Genomic DNA, 16,485 nt, shown 5'->3' with positions numbered 1-16,485 from the left:
AAGAAAAACTTCAAGAATTTCAAGGAAAATAATGTTTTGCTAATATATTGCTGTCGTAGAAGTCTCATGGTACCATGCAAATTGGATTTTCATTACAATCTTGGATTCTGGGTGTAGTTTCATAAGTATTGTTTTTGTAATTTACCAAATCAAATCATAAATTAGATTTATCAAATAAAAAGTAATAAGAGAATATAGGCACTTAAATGATGCCTAAAATCGTAAATCAACACTCCACTAGCAAGTCATGTTGTAGCAAATGATCTTGAGGTAAGAGTTTGAATTAGCAGTGCTCCACTTTGTGAACATTTATGGTAACAAAGAGAACTATTTTTTTAAGAAAAATAAAGAACATTTGATGTTATAGGAAATTTTAGAACAAAAGGGCACATTGATGGAAAAAAAGTGAAAAAAAAGAAGAGAATTATCATTGTGTCTGCTCTTTGCTTTCCTTGTATTTCAAAAGGTCTCGACCGATCTTTTAATTTTCATATGTTTCATGAGTTCATTTGGATGAGTAGGTGTATATGTGCATGTGCATTACCTTTAGCTGAAAAGGCACATATTATTAGTTATTAGTTATTAGTGTGAAAAGAAATAATATGCCAAAGTTTGAATCAATTGCTAGTCCTTTATAAATAAATAAAAGCTGGCTTCTAATAATACTTAAATCATGTTGTTTCTCTTCATCTTTTTTCCCCTTATTATTGCTTGCTTTTTGAACAAAGTTCTGCTGTCCGTTCCAATCAAAGCCAGCTCCATTCCAAGGACACCACGTTCCACATAACGCCCACGCCAATGTCATAAAATAAAAACAAAATCCAAAAAGACAAGGATCCAAATATGATGCAACGACAAGAATGCCGCCACCAATGTTCTCTGCAGCAGTTCTTATCCTTCACATTTCCGGTTCACATTTCAGAGTTTTTTTTTTTTAAATATACATTGGCATGCGTGACATAATAGAGATGTGAGTACTGTCAACAAAATTAAAAAAAATAGATAAAAAAACAACTATTTAATTTATTTAAAAAAATTTATTAGAGTAATGCGCCGTAAAAAATGGCATCTAGTTAATTATATTATTTATTTTCTGATAAATATGGATGGCACAGAAGAAGTCACAGCCCCGTGAGCCTCTGAATGTCGTGGAGCAAAGCTGTCCGTCCCTTGCAGTATGTCGCCTTCAAATTCACTCGACTACGGTAGCCAATTTGTTTTTGAGATGGATGCAGTTCGCTTGCAGAAGTTGAGAGCGAAACGCAGTTTGTCAAAAAAGGGAAAAAAAAATCTTTAAGGGCGGCCATCAGCTGTTACCTCGGTCAAAAGAAGAAAAAAAAATTAAAATAAAATAAAGAAAGGAAGACCGTCCGAGATTATTATATTACCGGCTCTCCGACGTACCTTCACTGATTCTAAACCGGTAGGATTTCCTCGTTCTTGTGTTGTGAGCTCCAACCATGAGCTGCTCTCCCCTGACCTCCTCCTCCCCTCTCAAACTCCGCCTCTCTTTCTCCTCCCAAAGAAAAAAACTCGTCCTCTGCCGCTTCCCCCGCGCCGAGGCCGCCCTCGCCGCGGCCGGCCTCCCCCGTGTCGTCCTCCACGACTCCCTCGACACCGCCGGCATCGACACCCGGTTCGCCAGGGTGAGAGACGACCTCCTCCAAAATCATACACACTCCTGTTTTCCGTTTTTTTTCTCTTTTTTTTGTTACTTCGTTGGTTCATGGTGGCTGAATTGGGAAATTGTGAGAGAATCAGGCTGCGAGGGAGAGCTTCTGCCAGCAGGTGGGAAAGCTGTCCGGGATCGACTTGGAGTCGAGCATCACCATCAGCAGAGGGGCTGATCTTGCCAAGGCGGCGCTTCATATTGCGGCGGAGGATGATTCTCTCGTCTCGCACTCGTCGGTTCCGCTCCCCGTCGATGCGTTTATCGACCGGCTCGATGATCTCTCCATGGGCTTCTGCTCACTTTACTTGCCCCCCTCCAATGCGGCGCCGGAGGTTTTCTTTGGGAATTTGGAAAGATACTTCTATGTTCACAAGGTATGCATCCCTGATGCTCTGAAACTAAAGAAGGGTCCAGGGAAGTTGTAAAGGTTTTGAACAGTTTAATTCAAGTTAGAGATGCTCGCTCTGTTTGCATTTTAGTGTCGCCCCTCTAGTTTGGAGATGTGATACTGCAATCTAATTCCACGAAATCCAAGAAGCAGAAGAGCTTTATGGGTTTGATGGATGAAATCAACCACAATTATCAATAGTTGCTCAGCGTGTACAGGTTTATTGGGCTGCCCCTCTCATTTACACACATACATAATACATAAGCATGGAAATTAATATCCCTAAAGTATTTCTTATACCACTTAAATTGAGTTAAAAACATTTGTGGGAGAAAACTTGTTGATCTAGTTATCTAATGAGAATTCGGAAATTAACAAGAGAAGATTGACTGGAGCAGAGGGATTATACTACTTTTATATGAAAATAAAGGTGATGTGCAGACAAGTAACACTTGTAGTGAAATAAATTGTTGAGACCGGGGATGAAAATTTACGGCAAAATGGACAACAAAAATTAAGAAAAATAAAAATAATATCGGAAAACCAACTGCATTTATATCAATAGGCTATATCTTCTTGGTAAGGCGATCGATGGAATGAAATGGTTAGACTTAAAGACAACATATCTACATATGAGTTTTATCAACTTGTATTTATCATATGATAGAGCAGCACAATAGGTTAATTGGGCATCAAGGCAGAAGCCTACTGATATCTTGAAAGTGTTTTTAATGCTTTACACTTATATAAATGCTAATGTACTGATATTTAAGAAAAATTGTCGATGCTGTTGAACTGAAGACTAATTGAGTAGGTTTGTATAAAGAACAATCGCATGGGATCAGCTGGGCTATTTGAAAACTTTGGTGCAAGTAATATTAACCATGGTTGGGGTAAGACTACCCTGACTTGAATTTCACTTGCCTTTTCTAACGCAATTTCAAGATCCATTTTATGAGCACTATTATACAGGCTTTATGCAGTATTTCGGCTGTCTACTTGTGCAGCTGTGTCGCATATTTCGAACAATATTTTTATGGCCTCTAGGGTTCTCATGTTCATAACTTATTGCTTGACATGACACTTCAACATCATGCTAAGTGTGCTTTCTTTTTTCTAGTTTCGCTACTGTTGCGTTTAATTTATAGATGGGTGTTCCGTGAAGTTATTTTAATTCAACCTTATGGTTGCTCAGCTTATTTGAGTGAGGCAATTCATATTTTGGGAATTCAATCAGTATTGAACATTTGACATTTACAGCATACTGTTTTATTTCTTGTTATAGGGAACTAATGCTAGTTCTCTCATTTTGTCAGGGGTTTCGCAGGGTGGATATCACGTCTGATTCAAAGGCTTTATATCTCCATTCAGTATGTTCTTCTCATCTTAATTTGTGTTATTTTGCAATATTAGAATTATTATTTTTTTGATGAGACATCTTTTTTACTCTCTTTCTATACTATGACCAGGTTTTGACATGTCGATCAGGATCTGCAATTATGCTGTCGCTTATATACTCAGAAATGTTGAAATCGCTAAGGATATGCGGCTTTCTGGATTTTGATGCAGAGATCTACTTTCCCCATGACTTTGTTGGTCTTCCTAGGGGATACCAGAAACAGAAAAGTAAAATGTCAGATCAACCTGATATTATGACATCAAAGTCACTCCTTGTCGAGGTGAGTTTATCATTCTGTATTTGATAATGATGCATTGTACTGACGTGATATAATACACTAATTTACATGATATATAGAGAATTATTGGCACTAGGAATTTATAGTTGAAAATAACATATTTATAATGTTTGTATTAATAATTAGTTCAAATCATGTGCTTTATTTATACCATTACAGTCATTGTTACCTTTTACTAACCCAGTTTTGTCCAGTAATTGTTAATAATTTATTTATTGTTTTTAGTAGTTAATTGTTAAAAATTAATTAAATATTAAAGTTTATTTTTGCCTCAACTGAACAAAAAAAACCTTCACAAGATTATAGGTTATCATAAAACATAGAATGACAGTTCTGATTTTCTTCAACAGTATAAGTCTCTTCTATAAAAGTTTCTACAGAGGGAAGATATAGCAACCAGGGGATTAGCCAGTGTAGAGACACAGCTGGGAGCAATCAATCATGATGTTCCACAATCATAAAGTAGGGAGAGTAGATATGTAATAGTGATCCCATATCACCTTGAGGGTACATGTACATAATGAGTTGTGCTTCATGGGATGACAGTTGCTCTGCCTCATCTCAAGAGATTGAGGTATTCAACTTTTTTTGTTTGCTGGAAAGATGAATATCCGGCATCAAACAAAATGAACAAAATGAAGAATACGGCGCCATAACACCTCGGTAATATTATTTTCCTGTTAATATTGCTATTGGAGGAAAGGTGATCATCTGAATATAGAAATTGGTGAACTCTAGAAGTGTCATAAAGAATTGAGAAACTGGACCAACTCATTCTAGACTTCGACAATGAGTTGGCAAAAGATTGGCTGACAAGTTGTACTTATTAACAAAGTTGAGTAAATTGACGACCAGTAAAGGTTGATAATTATCTAAGGGTGGACCATAAGAAATTGTCTCATTTTCAGTTTATTGGAGGTTGATGAGATCTATCTCAACAAGGTGTATATACATGATTGCAATTGATTTGCATTACTGCATATTTCCGACTTTAGTTTGTCAAATAACATGTTTTTCTGGAACTTCATGAGAGCTTTAGAGAGGAATTGGTAGATTCAATCACTCATTGTGGTTCTCCACAGTCAGCAAAGTATTCTATTAGCCCCCTTACACTGTAGATTGTTAACAGTGATCACAAAATATAGATGCTTGATTTTACCTTATTTTCGGTAGCAAATAGGTGAATTAGTTTGCAGGGCCAACATATTGCTTGGCAAGAACTTGATGGGATTTTGGATTTTTCATGCTCCAACATTAGCACTTAAGAGTTGGAACAAACTAATAAGGTCTTTCTCATTTAAACTTTTACATATATATGCATTTGGATGTCTGTTTCAAGCAACATGTTTCATTCTCCATTTATTGATTCAGCCAAGTTAGTATCAACTTTTTCTCTGGAGAGACTTCTTAAATTGGGCATGGGAAACTTCTGATCCATTTATTTCTATTTATTACTCTTTGCAGGTACTAAGGAATCTAAAAGATGCTTTCTGGCCATTCCAGTATGATCATTCTAGCAGTTTATTTTTGAGAGCAGCGCATGCTGCAAATCACATTTATGGATCAAGCATTGAAGGGGAAAGGAACTCAAAGTCAGATAGCAATGTGAGGTCAGCCTTTATCTTCTACAGGAGGTTTTAATTTGTTTCTTGAGATATTACAATTTGTATAGTAGTTGACTTGGGTATTGTAACTTGTGCTTGCAGTGCTTTAGAGATAGCTTCTGCCAAGGCTGCTCAGCATAGGATAGAACGTGGAGTTTGGACTACTGTGTGCTTTGGTGATATGCGGCGTGCATTGGCAGGTGTTTATATCATTTGCTTTTTATTCTCTTAAGTCTAACGGCTTATATGTTTTCCTCCTACTTTTGACAGAATATCTATCATTCCATTCAAGATGTCATGGTGTCCCAAATGTTTTCAAACTAGAGACATAGAGAAAACAAAAAGATGAAATGAGTGCAACATAAACCTCCCTAAGTTTACATAATATTGTGTTCATAAAATCATGTTATATGAGTTGCTAACCTAAAATAAACAAACTTTTCTCATCTATGTACAATAAGCTCTTCTGGGCAGCCAGTCTTTTTTTCCCCCCAAAGTATGCTTCTTGCAGCCAACTGTAAACCTAATGCCAACCCTCTACTAAATCACCTCAAACCCTTGGCTTACGGAAGCTTACAGAAAGAAAGAGGCTTGCCTTGAGAAAAAGGTTTCTTGGAAAGTGTTTAATATTCCCCGTTCTGTTTTGATATACTCTCAGAAATTATATTAGCAAGCATATATTATTTTTAAATATACCTAGGTTTTGATGGCTGAAGGATAATTTTATTTTTGAACCCTCGACATGGCCTTTGCAAGTTAAAACACATGCCACTGATGCAGGTTGAAACCAATTAATTGCCTTGTCAAATATTTTTTTTTTTTTCAAAAAATAAAATGCCATGTCAATGACCAAACAGAGGCACAAGTATCCAGACCAACATACAGACTCTTGTTTACTTTATAGAGCTCATTACCTTCTCTTCCTATTTTATGCAGTAATTTTTCCTTTGTTGATGAAATTACGTTTAGTGTGATATCTCATATTGATTTTTTTTGTTAAGACAGTGGTAAACAAGTTTTGAAGCATATTATTGGAAAGGTATAAGATCATGAATGTAAATTAGTATTGCATACTATTATGGATGTTGCAATGTCCGGTTATGATATGTGAGGATACCTTATAATCAGATAGGAGCATCAGATGGAATGCATGTTGCAGGATCATGATATGGTTATAGAGTTGTAATCTCTAGCACATCTATAAAGGCAACGCTACAATCAATTAAAAAGGTGAATTTAGGAGTTCCAATGGGTGGAGCCATGACCCTATTGGAAACGATGGATTCACATGATCTAGACCATCACATTGACAATATTAGGTGATTTCTAGCATTCAAAATTCAAGGGGTTTGCAAGATCAAGGACCTCTCTCTTTGACCATCTTCTCTCCTCAGCTGATTCTAAAGCTGTTAGAAATGGTTGAAGGATGTTTTGTACATAGAGTTGTTGGAAATCAAACATCTTCTCAAACATCTTAAATGGAATCAGCTTCGGCACACACCTCTTCAGCCTGGTCACCAAGCAACTTGTATTGTTAGGCTTTAATATGCGGGTGCAAAAATGAATGATATGAAGTGGTTTCAAATTGCAGGTTTTGGTAAATGATTTATTTAATGTTTTTTGTTGTTTGCTTTTTTTTTTCTCAACTCACGTTCATTGTACTGAGATCTGGTCTAATCATGGACTGCATTCGTCTTATGTTGTTCTGCAATTGTCAAGTCTCAGAAATTATAGAATATCTTTTTTCGCGCCGGGGGGGGGGTGTCCTGTTTCCTGTGTAGTATTTATTGTTAAGATTGACTCAAATGGGACTTGGGTCCATTGCCTGGCACTTCTCACATGAACTCTTTGAGATCGTATCATGTTATAAACAAATAACTGATCTTTAGACTATTTCATTTTAGAAGTATTTCTGCTGTGCATCCATTTTATAGTTGTTGATTAAATTCTCTTTTGACAGCTTGTGAACGCCTTATATTCCTGGACATTGATTTCCGAGAATTAAGAGATTATGCAATTCTCCTATACCATTGTGGACTTTATGAGGAATGTTCACAGTGCTTGAAATCATATGAAACTGCAAAGGTAATGTATATGATACCCGAATCATGTGCTAAGACCAGAAATTACTAATGCATTGGTAAAACTAAAGATAATTACACTGTTGCAGAGTTGTTCTCCATGTCCAAAGTCTCGATCCGATCAAGTAAGGGAGGAGTTGGAGGAAGATGCGGTAGAGAATTTAAAAGCACGTTTAAACCTCATTTTAGGAGAGGAAGGTTGGAGCAAGCGCAAGATAGGTGCTAGTTATGGGGGTTGCAATTTGGAACCATGGTAGGTTCCTCTCTCATGTCATCCACAACAAGTAAACAATGATTCACACAAGCAGCATTTAATCATGGTTGAGCATTTGGTAGGCAAACTATAGAATTATATTACCGTAAATTCTGTGATTATGTAGCACGGAATGGATGGGCTGCTGATGGAGTGGGTTATCAACAATGAGCAGCAGTTTCTTTCAATAAATGCATGCTTATGCAGGTGGGATTGGAACTGGCAAAAAGATCCAGGTTTGAACCCAGAAAGTAGCATTCACATTGTATCCACAAGAGTTATCTGAAAGTGCTGAAAGTTTCTCCTTTGCATTGTTTAATCTTGATTCCTTTTCCTAAAACCTTGTTCTCTTGTGACATTATTATCAGTTCTACATTGCATCCCAACTACAAGCATATTCAGTTTGTTATGTGCAATTATTTGGAGAGAAGCAATGTAGTGTGGAATTCTTGTATATCACTGCCCTGAGACAGTATTCTCTAACTTATTGAAAAACTCTCTAATGTCTATGAACTTCTTTATTCACATGAATTAGCCCTTGGACCATCAAAAACTGAAGAACGGTACAAACCTTACCCCACAACTTGAATGTTCAAATTGTCTGTGTAAATCCCAAACTTTGCGATGATCAAGGAAGCTTTTCTCCCATGTATTCCTGTCCATCTTTGACCTAAAGAACTTGGAATAAAAAATGGTGAACTATAATGTGATCCTCGATCGTACCAATGCTAGCCATCTCTATTTTTAATATCATCATGGGGATTGTTTTTGGGGTAAAACCAGATTTTATCAATACCAATCTAGAGAAAATACATCAGTGTGATGCAATGTGTGAAAAATCAGTATGAATATCCGACATTGCAGTTCACAAAGTAGTTCTGGTATCATTACAGGGAGTTCTTTTCAAATTTATGGTAATTTGGCCTAGGTATAATCCCAACAAATCGAGTTGGTAGCCAAATGTTCTTAGAGTTGGATAGGTGACGATGAGAACATTAGATTGGGAGCAACTGTAACATTTACTTCCTGTTGATACGTTGCAAAAAAAAGTGCAATGGACTTCTAAGGCCGGAGAAAGTGATGAATAGATCTTCGAAAGCTGCAAGCATTCAGTTCATTTGCAAGGTCAAGCAGGTAGGAGACCAAGGAATCTATGATGGAGGACATTGTAGTATTAGAGGTGATGCCAATTTGGAATCAAGTGAAGTGACCAGAGACAAAACTGGTCACAAGTTTTTATTTCTAAGAAAAAGATGGGATTGTGCTCTCAGGAATTAACTTGCCTTCCTCTACTAGGTCTAAATGCAGAATAGTGCCCAACATTTGGAGGGTTCTCCATAGTTTAGCAATCAGCAACAAGATTTCTGTACTTTCCAAGGAATCCATCATGTCTGTTTACTTCTCTTACCATTGACTCCGGTTCGCACATGTTAAGTATTATTTCCTCTATTTTGTAGAACCTGTTTCAGCTCTCTCAAAGTATACATTCATAAAGAGGTTTTTTGTAGATTAGTCCTTGATAATTTTATATCTGCTTGTTAATCTCTACCTTTTCATATTTGTATCTTAATCTTTAAAATCTTGTAATTTATTATTTATACATCCTAAATTCAGCTAGGGAAGGACGAAATATTTCATTTTTATTCTTCCAATGGGGTTAATTTCATACCTTTTGAACATTTTTTGCTCCTAGTTTTTAAACTTTATCGGCGCCCGAATTCATGCTTAGCAACCAAATCCCAAGTGAGAAGAAAGTAAAGTGAGCCAAAAGATGCCAAGTCCCAAGCCTCATTTGTTGTTAAGACAAGGATATGTTTATCCTTCTGCAACTCTCGTTTATTTTTAACAAGGATTCAATCACAAAAAAAAAAAAAAAATGTGGAAGGATTAATTTATATGAGCAAAATTTTACGCATGTTTTTAATATAAATATGAAAAATACAGGATTGATATGCAAATATGAAAGATTTCCAGAAATAATTAAAAATCTCAATAAAAGAAATAGATCTCATGTCATCTCCTCCTTTTAGATGTTTTCATATTTTGGTCCATGCACTTAACTATACAACTAGCTCGAGTCCACCAAATCTTTTGGATATCCATTCCTCTGGGACCCTCCTTTCAGAATCATAACTAGCACTTCTTAACATAAACAAAAGGGGGGGAAATAGGAGTAATTCTGACCTAAGCTTTGAAAATCCCCAGACTTTGTTGTTTCTTACAAGTTACAACAATAAGCAACTACTTTAAAAGAAAAAAAAAAAGAACCTTTTGTGGTCCTCTGTGATGGAAAAGATGCTCAGGTGCAGCTTTAGGACTGGGATAACTACACTAAATGCTTGTCTTATCCATTATGACAAAGAAACATGGCACAACGTCGAAGCTGCTATTCCAGTTTGCTGGCTAGTTGATACTCTTCATTTAGAATTTTAGATCCTCTGTTGTTCTTTTCCCAGGACATCAACCGTAGCCTTTTGGTTTCTTCAGAAAGAAAAAGAAGACTGCATCGAAGTTTGACGATCCTTTGTGATGATGTTGAAGCTTGAAAGAAAAATTTATGTATTTCTGCAGCAGACTATCTGAAAGCAGGCATTGAGTGGATAAATTTTTTTGATGATGTTATAATATATGAGAGAATGCTGACTTCTGCAGGTCATTTTAACTGGCAGTAGTCACCAAACCAAAATTAAATTCGACTCAAGCAATACATAAATTATAACATCATTCAAGCAATAGTTCATAAAATTTGTATAGTTAGTCTAACACTGGAAACTCTTAAAAAGAACCCAGTAATGACTTACAGAATCGCCGCAGAAGTGTGGAGAAGGCACCATCATCCCTTCAATACCATCTAAAAGAGTGTTACCCTATGTTTATCTTCTACTAAGATCGTTTGGTTAGCAGAAAAGAAAGAAGAAAAAGTATGGTCAACAAAAAAATGAAAAAAAATTCGTTTGGCTGGTGTTTTCAAGAAAAAAAAGATGAAAAAGTAGCATTTCTATAGAAATAAGATTTCAATATTTCATGAAAAAAAAATTCATGAGAAATATGAAAAATCTCCTTTTTCACCGGTTAGAAATTATGATTTTTTTTTTTTCAAAATTGCCCATGAGTCATGATTAACTGGTTACCTCGGTTAGCTAATAAAGGAACAAGCAGGCCCCATGAGGATAGACAAAATTCCTCACTTTAGGACACTTGCATATACTTGTGTCCAAGAAGGCAAATGGTTCGTAGAAATATCATTTTCGTTAATTATCATCAGCTTTTTTCTCTTTTCTTAATCAATGTTGGCTTCCAAGGTTGATATAACCACCGTACCCCAGGTTTGTCTTCAAAAGGTTCAGGGCAAGTAGTTGCATAAAAAATTGACTTACGAGAGGATACATAACATTTCCAATGGGCTACTGTTGACATGGCTTTTGGACTAAATGGCATAATTTAGTTAAAGTGTTTGTCTAGTAATCAAAGTATGAGATTGGGACCAAAAAAGAATATGAGGTGCCACATATGATATTGATCCACCCAGTACAGTAATGGTAATAGACAAACTTTCAAGAGAAAGAACAGGGATGCTTTACCTGATCCTTAATCAAAATTCTTGTGCCTATTCAATGTGTTGTTCTTTCATGTAAAAATCTATGCATTTGACATCATTTATTTTAAAGATATTTTTATCTTTTACTCTCTATAAGCTTTTAATTTACTGCTTGTGCATCCATCAAGTTAACTAAATGAGAATGGAATATTTTACTTATTTTGATATTTTTGTCTCTAGTACTCAAACTTAACCCATCAATTAAACTCATCTCCCTCATTATCAGTTCGTAAATCCTAAGCATAAAGATGGTAAAATGAGCAAAAGGATGCCAAGTCCCAAGCCTCATTTATTATGAAGGTAGGGGCTTTTTTTTTTTTTCTGCAGCTTTAGTTAACCTTAACCAAAGTTCAATCAGCGAAAACTAATGGAAGAACTAATTTATATAAGCAAAGAACTTTACAAGAATGTTATATAAATAGAAAAATGATTGAGATAAATATATGAATGTGAAAGATTTCGGAGACTAATCTTACAAACCCTAATTTTTATAGTTCTAAAAAAGCAATAACACATCCATTTTTTACACCAGATTAGGCTTGAAAGCGATTTAATTAAATCCGGTATCCTTTACTAGCAGTTGCATCATTATCATTCACAATTCAAAAAATGCAGTTAAAAACAACTCCTTTGCATACAAATGAGTTGCAATACGGACGGGTCAGAGCGGGTGCATCTAGATTCGTGCGCCTAGCTGGGACTCACAGGGGAGTTTCGTCGAACATGTGTTGGGTGTGCGATATGGCTACACCTAGAGAGGGGAATCCGGCAATGCCGGCGCTGGGGAAGCCGGGAGGACCGAGTAATCCTTTCCCGGGGGATGCGGCGAAGAATCTATCGTGGGCGGAGGTGGCAAAGGGCGTGCCGAGGCAACCCGTTTGGACAAATTACCGGATCTCTGCCCGAGATCTGGAGGTGCTGTAGAGGAAGTTTAATGAGGTCGTGGAGGTTCCGAAGGAGGAGTTGGAGGGGACCAGAGCGATGTGGAGGAGTACGACGGTCATTGTGTGGAGTTTGGGGAGAAGTGTCCCGGTGGACTGGGTGGCAAAGGAGATCCGGCGGGTAGGGAGATTGGAGTATAATGTGGAGTGTTTTCCATTGATGGACGGTTTCATAGCGATTAGGTTTGCTAACAAAGAAGATCGGAAGGCTGCACTGCTGAATGGTCCCTGGATGGTGGCAGGCCAGTTGCTGGGCATGGATCGGTGGCAGCCCAATTTTGTGCCGGGTGCTGGCGATGTAGGGAGAGTGGTGGTCTGGCTTCGGTTGCCGGAGCTACCTTTGGATTACCGGAAGAAGGCTACCATACTTCGGATTGCGGCGACGACCGGCAAGCCTTTGGCAGTGGATGGTATTACGGAGCAGGGGCGACGGTACAGCTACACCAGGGTGAAGGTCGAGGTGAATTGTTCTGCCCCGTTCAAGCTAGGGACTTTTGTGATGGGGAGGACGAAAGGGATTGAGGAAAGATTTTGGCAGGGTTTTGTCTATGAGAACTTGCCTGCCCCGTGCTCCAACTGTGGGAGAATCGACTATATGGGGAGGGAATGTGGACCGCCCACTCCAGTGATGGTGGAGGCAGAGGAGGCGAAGCAGTGTAGAAAAGAAAAAAATGCTAGTTGGGGGGTGCTCTTTAGCGGTCCCAATGCAGACAGAGGGGGAGGGAGCAGTGCCGAGGGAACAGCCAGTTTTCGGACCCTGGATGGTCACGAATCGGATCTGGTACCAGCGGGCAGCCAGGCCGTCCACCAGGAGGAAGGTGACGACCGAATCAGGGGCGAGGCAGAACTCGGCGTCGTCACCTTCGAGTCCCAGTCCTAGCTCAACTAGTAACAAGGCAGCCAATAGTGACTCCCCGATTGATCTTGAGGGTTGGCAGAAGCCCTCCAAGGTTGCTCGGAGGAAAATGTCGGAGAAGGATGTCTTGACGGTCGGCTCGAGCAGAACCAAGGGGGGACCGAGCCAACTCGGTGGTGGCACCGAGTCGAGCACCAGGCCGGATGCGGTCGGGCTCAAACCTACTTTGGGTCGGGCTCAAACCTGCTTTGGGTCAGGCCGATGGGGGGCCCAAGCTTGTCACCGCAGGGCGCACGGGTGGGCTAGGCCTAAGTCCACTGAAGAGGCTTAGGTAGGGCTGGAAGTGGGCTCGGGCCGGTCTGAAGCCCATTGGGTCGGGCCTCCCGCGGGCTGGGCTATGGGCTAGGCTTAATGCATTTCGGGCCGGGCTCGGGCTGAATGATTAAGCCCATTTCTATTTCGGGCTGGGCTCGGGTATTTCATTGGCTTGGCCCGGGCCTGTCCCAGCCCGAGCCCACTTCCAGCCCGATCTACATACCGCTGGTGACCGAATGTGTGACTTGTTGAATCGCGGCTAAACCCAGTTGCCTTGTTGACTTGTTGCCAACTTGCTCGAGGGATTTGCAGATGCGCAGAGGCAGAGCGGACGAGCGGTGGAGGGGATGAGGCGTGAAGCAGCTGGAGCTAGGGTGTTTCTCCGCTTGTCGGCTCGTCGCCGGTCACCAGTCGTTGTTGTCGACCGTCCAAGCTCGGCGAAGTGGTGAAGAGGAGTCCCGACCACCCTATCGTCGGCGAAGCTAGGTTTTGAGGTACGATTCCGAATGATCTTCTTCCTTTTGGTTGGGATTTGCAGAGGCGCAGAGCGGACGAGCGGTGAAGGCGTGGAGCTAGGGTTTCTCTGCTTCTCCTTGTCGGCTCGTCGCCGGTCGCCAGTCGTCGTCGTCGACCGTTCAAGCTCGGCGAAGTGGTGAAACCCTAGATCTGAGGGCTTGTTGACCGTCCAAGCTAATCGACCGTACTCGACCGTCCTCACCCCCATCGCGATCTAAGGGCTTTCACCCCCATCGCGATCTGAGGGCTTTCAATCCCTAAAAAGAATTATGATCTCTCTGATCTCTTTGTCTGGAATTTTGGTTCTGGAGTCGGATGGTGGTGTTGTGTTAGTCTAGCATAGTATAAGGATTAAAATTCTTTTTATCATCATGAAGAGGCAATATCTACACAAAGGATGAAATTTAATTGACCAAACATGCATCATTGCCAATTGAACTACCTGCAATATTTAATCCATTATACCATCCTAGCATGACAAGATCCGACCTCCCTTTCCTCTACCGTACCAACCATCTCTTGACACATGAGTAAGAAAAAAGTTTTTTTTTTGCTTAGGGAGTTCATATATGGAGCAACATTAGCATCTATCACCCATGATGCAACCATGACTAAGTTCTCTATCTTGGTAATGTTATCGCAACTCAAAATTTCCTTGCATTGTCATATTCATTATCTTTATTAGTTCTGGTATACCTATTGCTGTTTAGGGTTATTCTAGCTTATTGTTATGTGCATTAGCAGCTTAGTTCTGTGTTTTCTTACTAGATATTTTTATTGAAGCATGACCATAAGAGCATTTTCTGGATTTTCGTACATATCTGAAGCTTTAATTGGAAAGATTTGAGCTCTTTCTTAAATAGGTTAAATTTAATGATATTTATTTTGTTATAAGTTAAATTTGTGATATTTAATTTGTTATTTAGGCAGATTATTTTTACTAATGTCTCATTCTAAAATGGATGAAAATGAGATTGTTGAAGATTTAAGGGATGAGGATGATAGAAATGAAGATACTATTGAAAATGATTGTGACAATTCTTCTAGAAAAAGATCTTGGGTATGGAATCACTTTATCGAGGAAAAAAATTTCGAAGGATCAATAGCTAAGTGCAAATATTGTAAAAAAACTTTAAGTGGGAGCACTAAAGGAGGAACGAGTCATCTAAAATGCCATCTTAAAAATGTTTGTAAGAAGTATCAAAAGAATCCGACTAATCAATTGCTCTTACTACCAAGTTCCAAAGATTCGATAAAGTCTTTCAAATTCAATCAAAAAGAGAGTAGAAAAATTCTTGCAAAATTTATCATATGTGCTAAGCTTCCATTTCGTATTGTTGAGCACACTATTTTTCTGAATTTTATGAGATCTCTTCGGCCATTATTCAAAATTATGGGTCATAAGACTGTAAAATATGATTGTATGGCTTTGTATCAAGAAGAGAGGAAAAAATTGCATGATGTATTCAAGAACCTAAAGTTCTCGGGTTAGTTTCACTACTGATATTTGGACATCAAATCAGAAAATTGGTTACATTTCTTTCACAGCACATTATATTGATTCTGATTTTATTCTACATAAGAAGATTATTAGTTTCGAGAAACTCCCATACCCTCACACCAGCTTTGCAATTGAAGATGCTATAAGAAAATATCTTGTTGAATGGAAATTGGATTGTAAAATATGTGCTATTACTTTGGTCTCCAAGATCATTTTTGTTATGCAATGTTGTTTAGTGGGAAGTACAGTCATATTAGATGTTGTGCATATATATTAAATATTATGGTTCAAGATGGAATGAAAATCATTCATGAAGTTATTGAATGTATAAGAGAAATTGTTAGATATGTCTCTGCATCCCCATCTTGAATGCAAACATTTAATGAAATTGTACAACATATGAGACTTCCTGCTAGAAAAGGACTCACTTTGGATGTTCCTACAAGGTGGAATTCTACTTATGAAATATTGCATGATGCACTTGGTTATAAAGATGCTCTTATTAGATATGCAACTGAGCATTCATGTGTATGCCCCACCAATGATGAATGGAAAAAGGCTTCTATAATTCTTAAATTCTTAGAAGCCTTTCTTGATGCCACTAAAGTATTTTCTGGTTGTAAGTATCCCACATCCAATATATACCTAAAAGAAGTTTGGAGAATTAGGGCTTTGTTGATGGATGAAAGTATCGATACTGATGAAACAGTAAAGCAATTAACAAATGAGATGCTAAAGAAGTTTAACAAATATTGGTCTCAGTGCAATAATTTGTTGGTAATTGCTTCTATTTTGGATTCCAGATCAAAGTTGATATTTGTAGAGTTTTGTTATCAAAAGGCATTTGAGTTAGAGGAGTGCAAAAAAAAGATTGATGATATTCGTGCTTGTTTTCTTAAATTGTATAATGAGTATGTAGATGCAACAAGAATGCAGCCCTCTATGAGTTCAAGTGAGCGAACATCTAATTTTGGTAGACAAGGTGATATAAGTTCAGTTTCTTCCAAAAAAAAATTTGGTATGGATTTTGCTCAATTTAGAAGTTAGAGTTCTTCAAAACGCC

The 16,485-nt window shown here is 38.3% G+C and overlaps 2 protein-coding genes across 2 annotated transcripts; both read left to right on the top strand.

Moving 5' to 3' along the window:
• The first annotated feature begins 1,216 nt into the window (after positions 1 to 1,216).
• Positions 1,217 to 8,202, top strand: LOC103698262 (uncharacterized). Its single transcript, XM_008783790.4, has 9 exons — positions 1,217 to 1,646; positions 1,762 to 2,046; positions 3,377 to 3,430; positions 3,530 to 3,739; positions 5,222 to 5,367; positions 5,464 to 5,561; positions 7,322 to 7,446; positions 7,532 to 7,695; positions 7,823 to 8,202. Exons 1-9 carry the CDS (start codon positions 1,461 to 1,463, stop codon positions 7,842 to 7,844), a joined length of 1,290 nt encoding a protein of 429 aa, XP_008782012.1. The 5' UTR covers positions 1,217 to 1,460; the 3' UTR covers positions 7,845 to 8,202.
• Positions 8,203 to 12,274: 4,072 nt separating this feature from the next.
• LOC149751039 (uncharacterized) lies at positions 12,275 to 13,114 on the top strand. Its single transcript, XM_089928043.1, has one exon. It carries the CDS (start codon positions 12,275 to 12,277, stop codon positions 13,112 to 13,114), a length of 840 nt encoding a protein of 279 aa, XP_089784169.1.
• Positions 13,115 to 16,485: the final 3,371 nt, after the last annotated feature.

This window comes from Phoenix dactylifera, chromosome 17 (assembly GCF_051530095.1).
Source record: "Phoenix dactylifera cultivar Ajwa chromosome 17, Ajwa_hap1_PhDact_Kaust_v1.1, whole genome shotgun sequence".
NCBI lineage: Eukaryota > Viridiplantae > Streptophyta > Magnoliopsida > Arecales > Arecaceae > Phoenix > Phoenix dactylifera.
The sequence above is the reverse complement of the archived record's forward strand: the minus strand, read 5'-3'. Positions and strand labels throughout refer to the sequence as shown.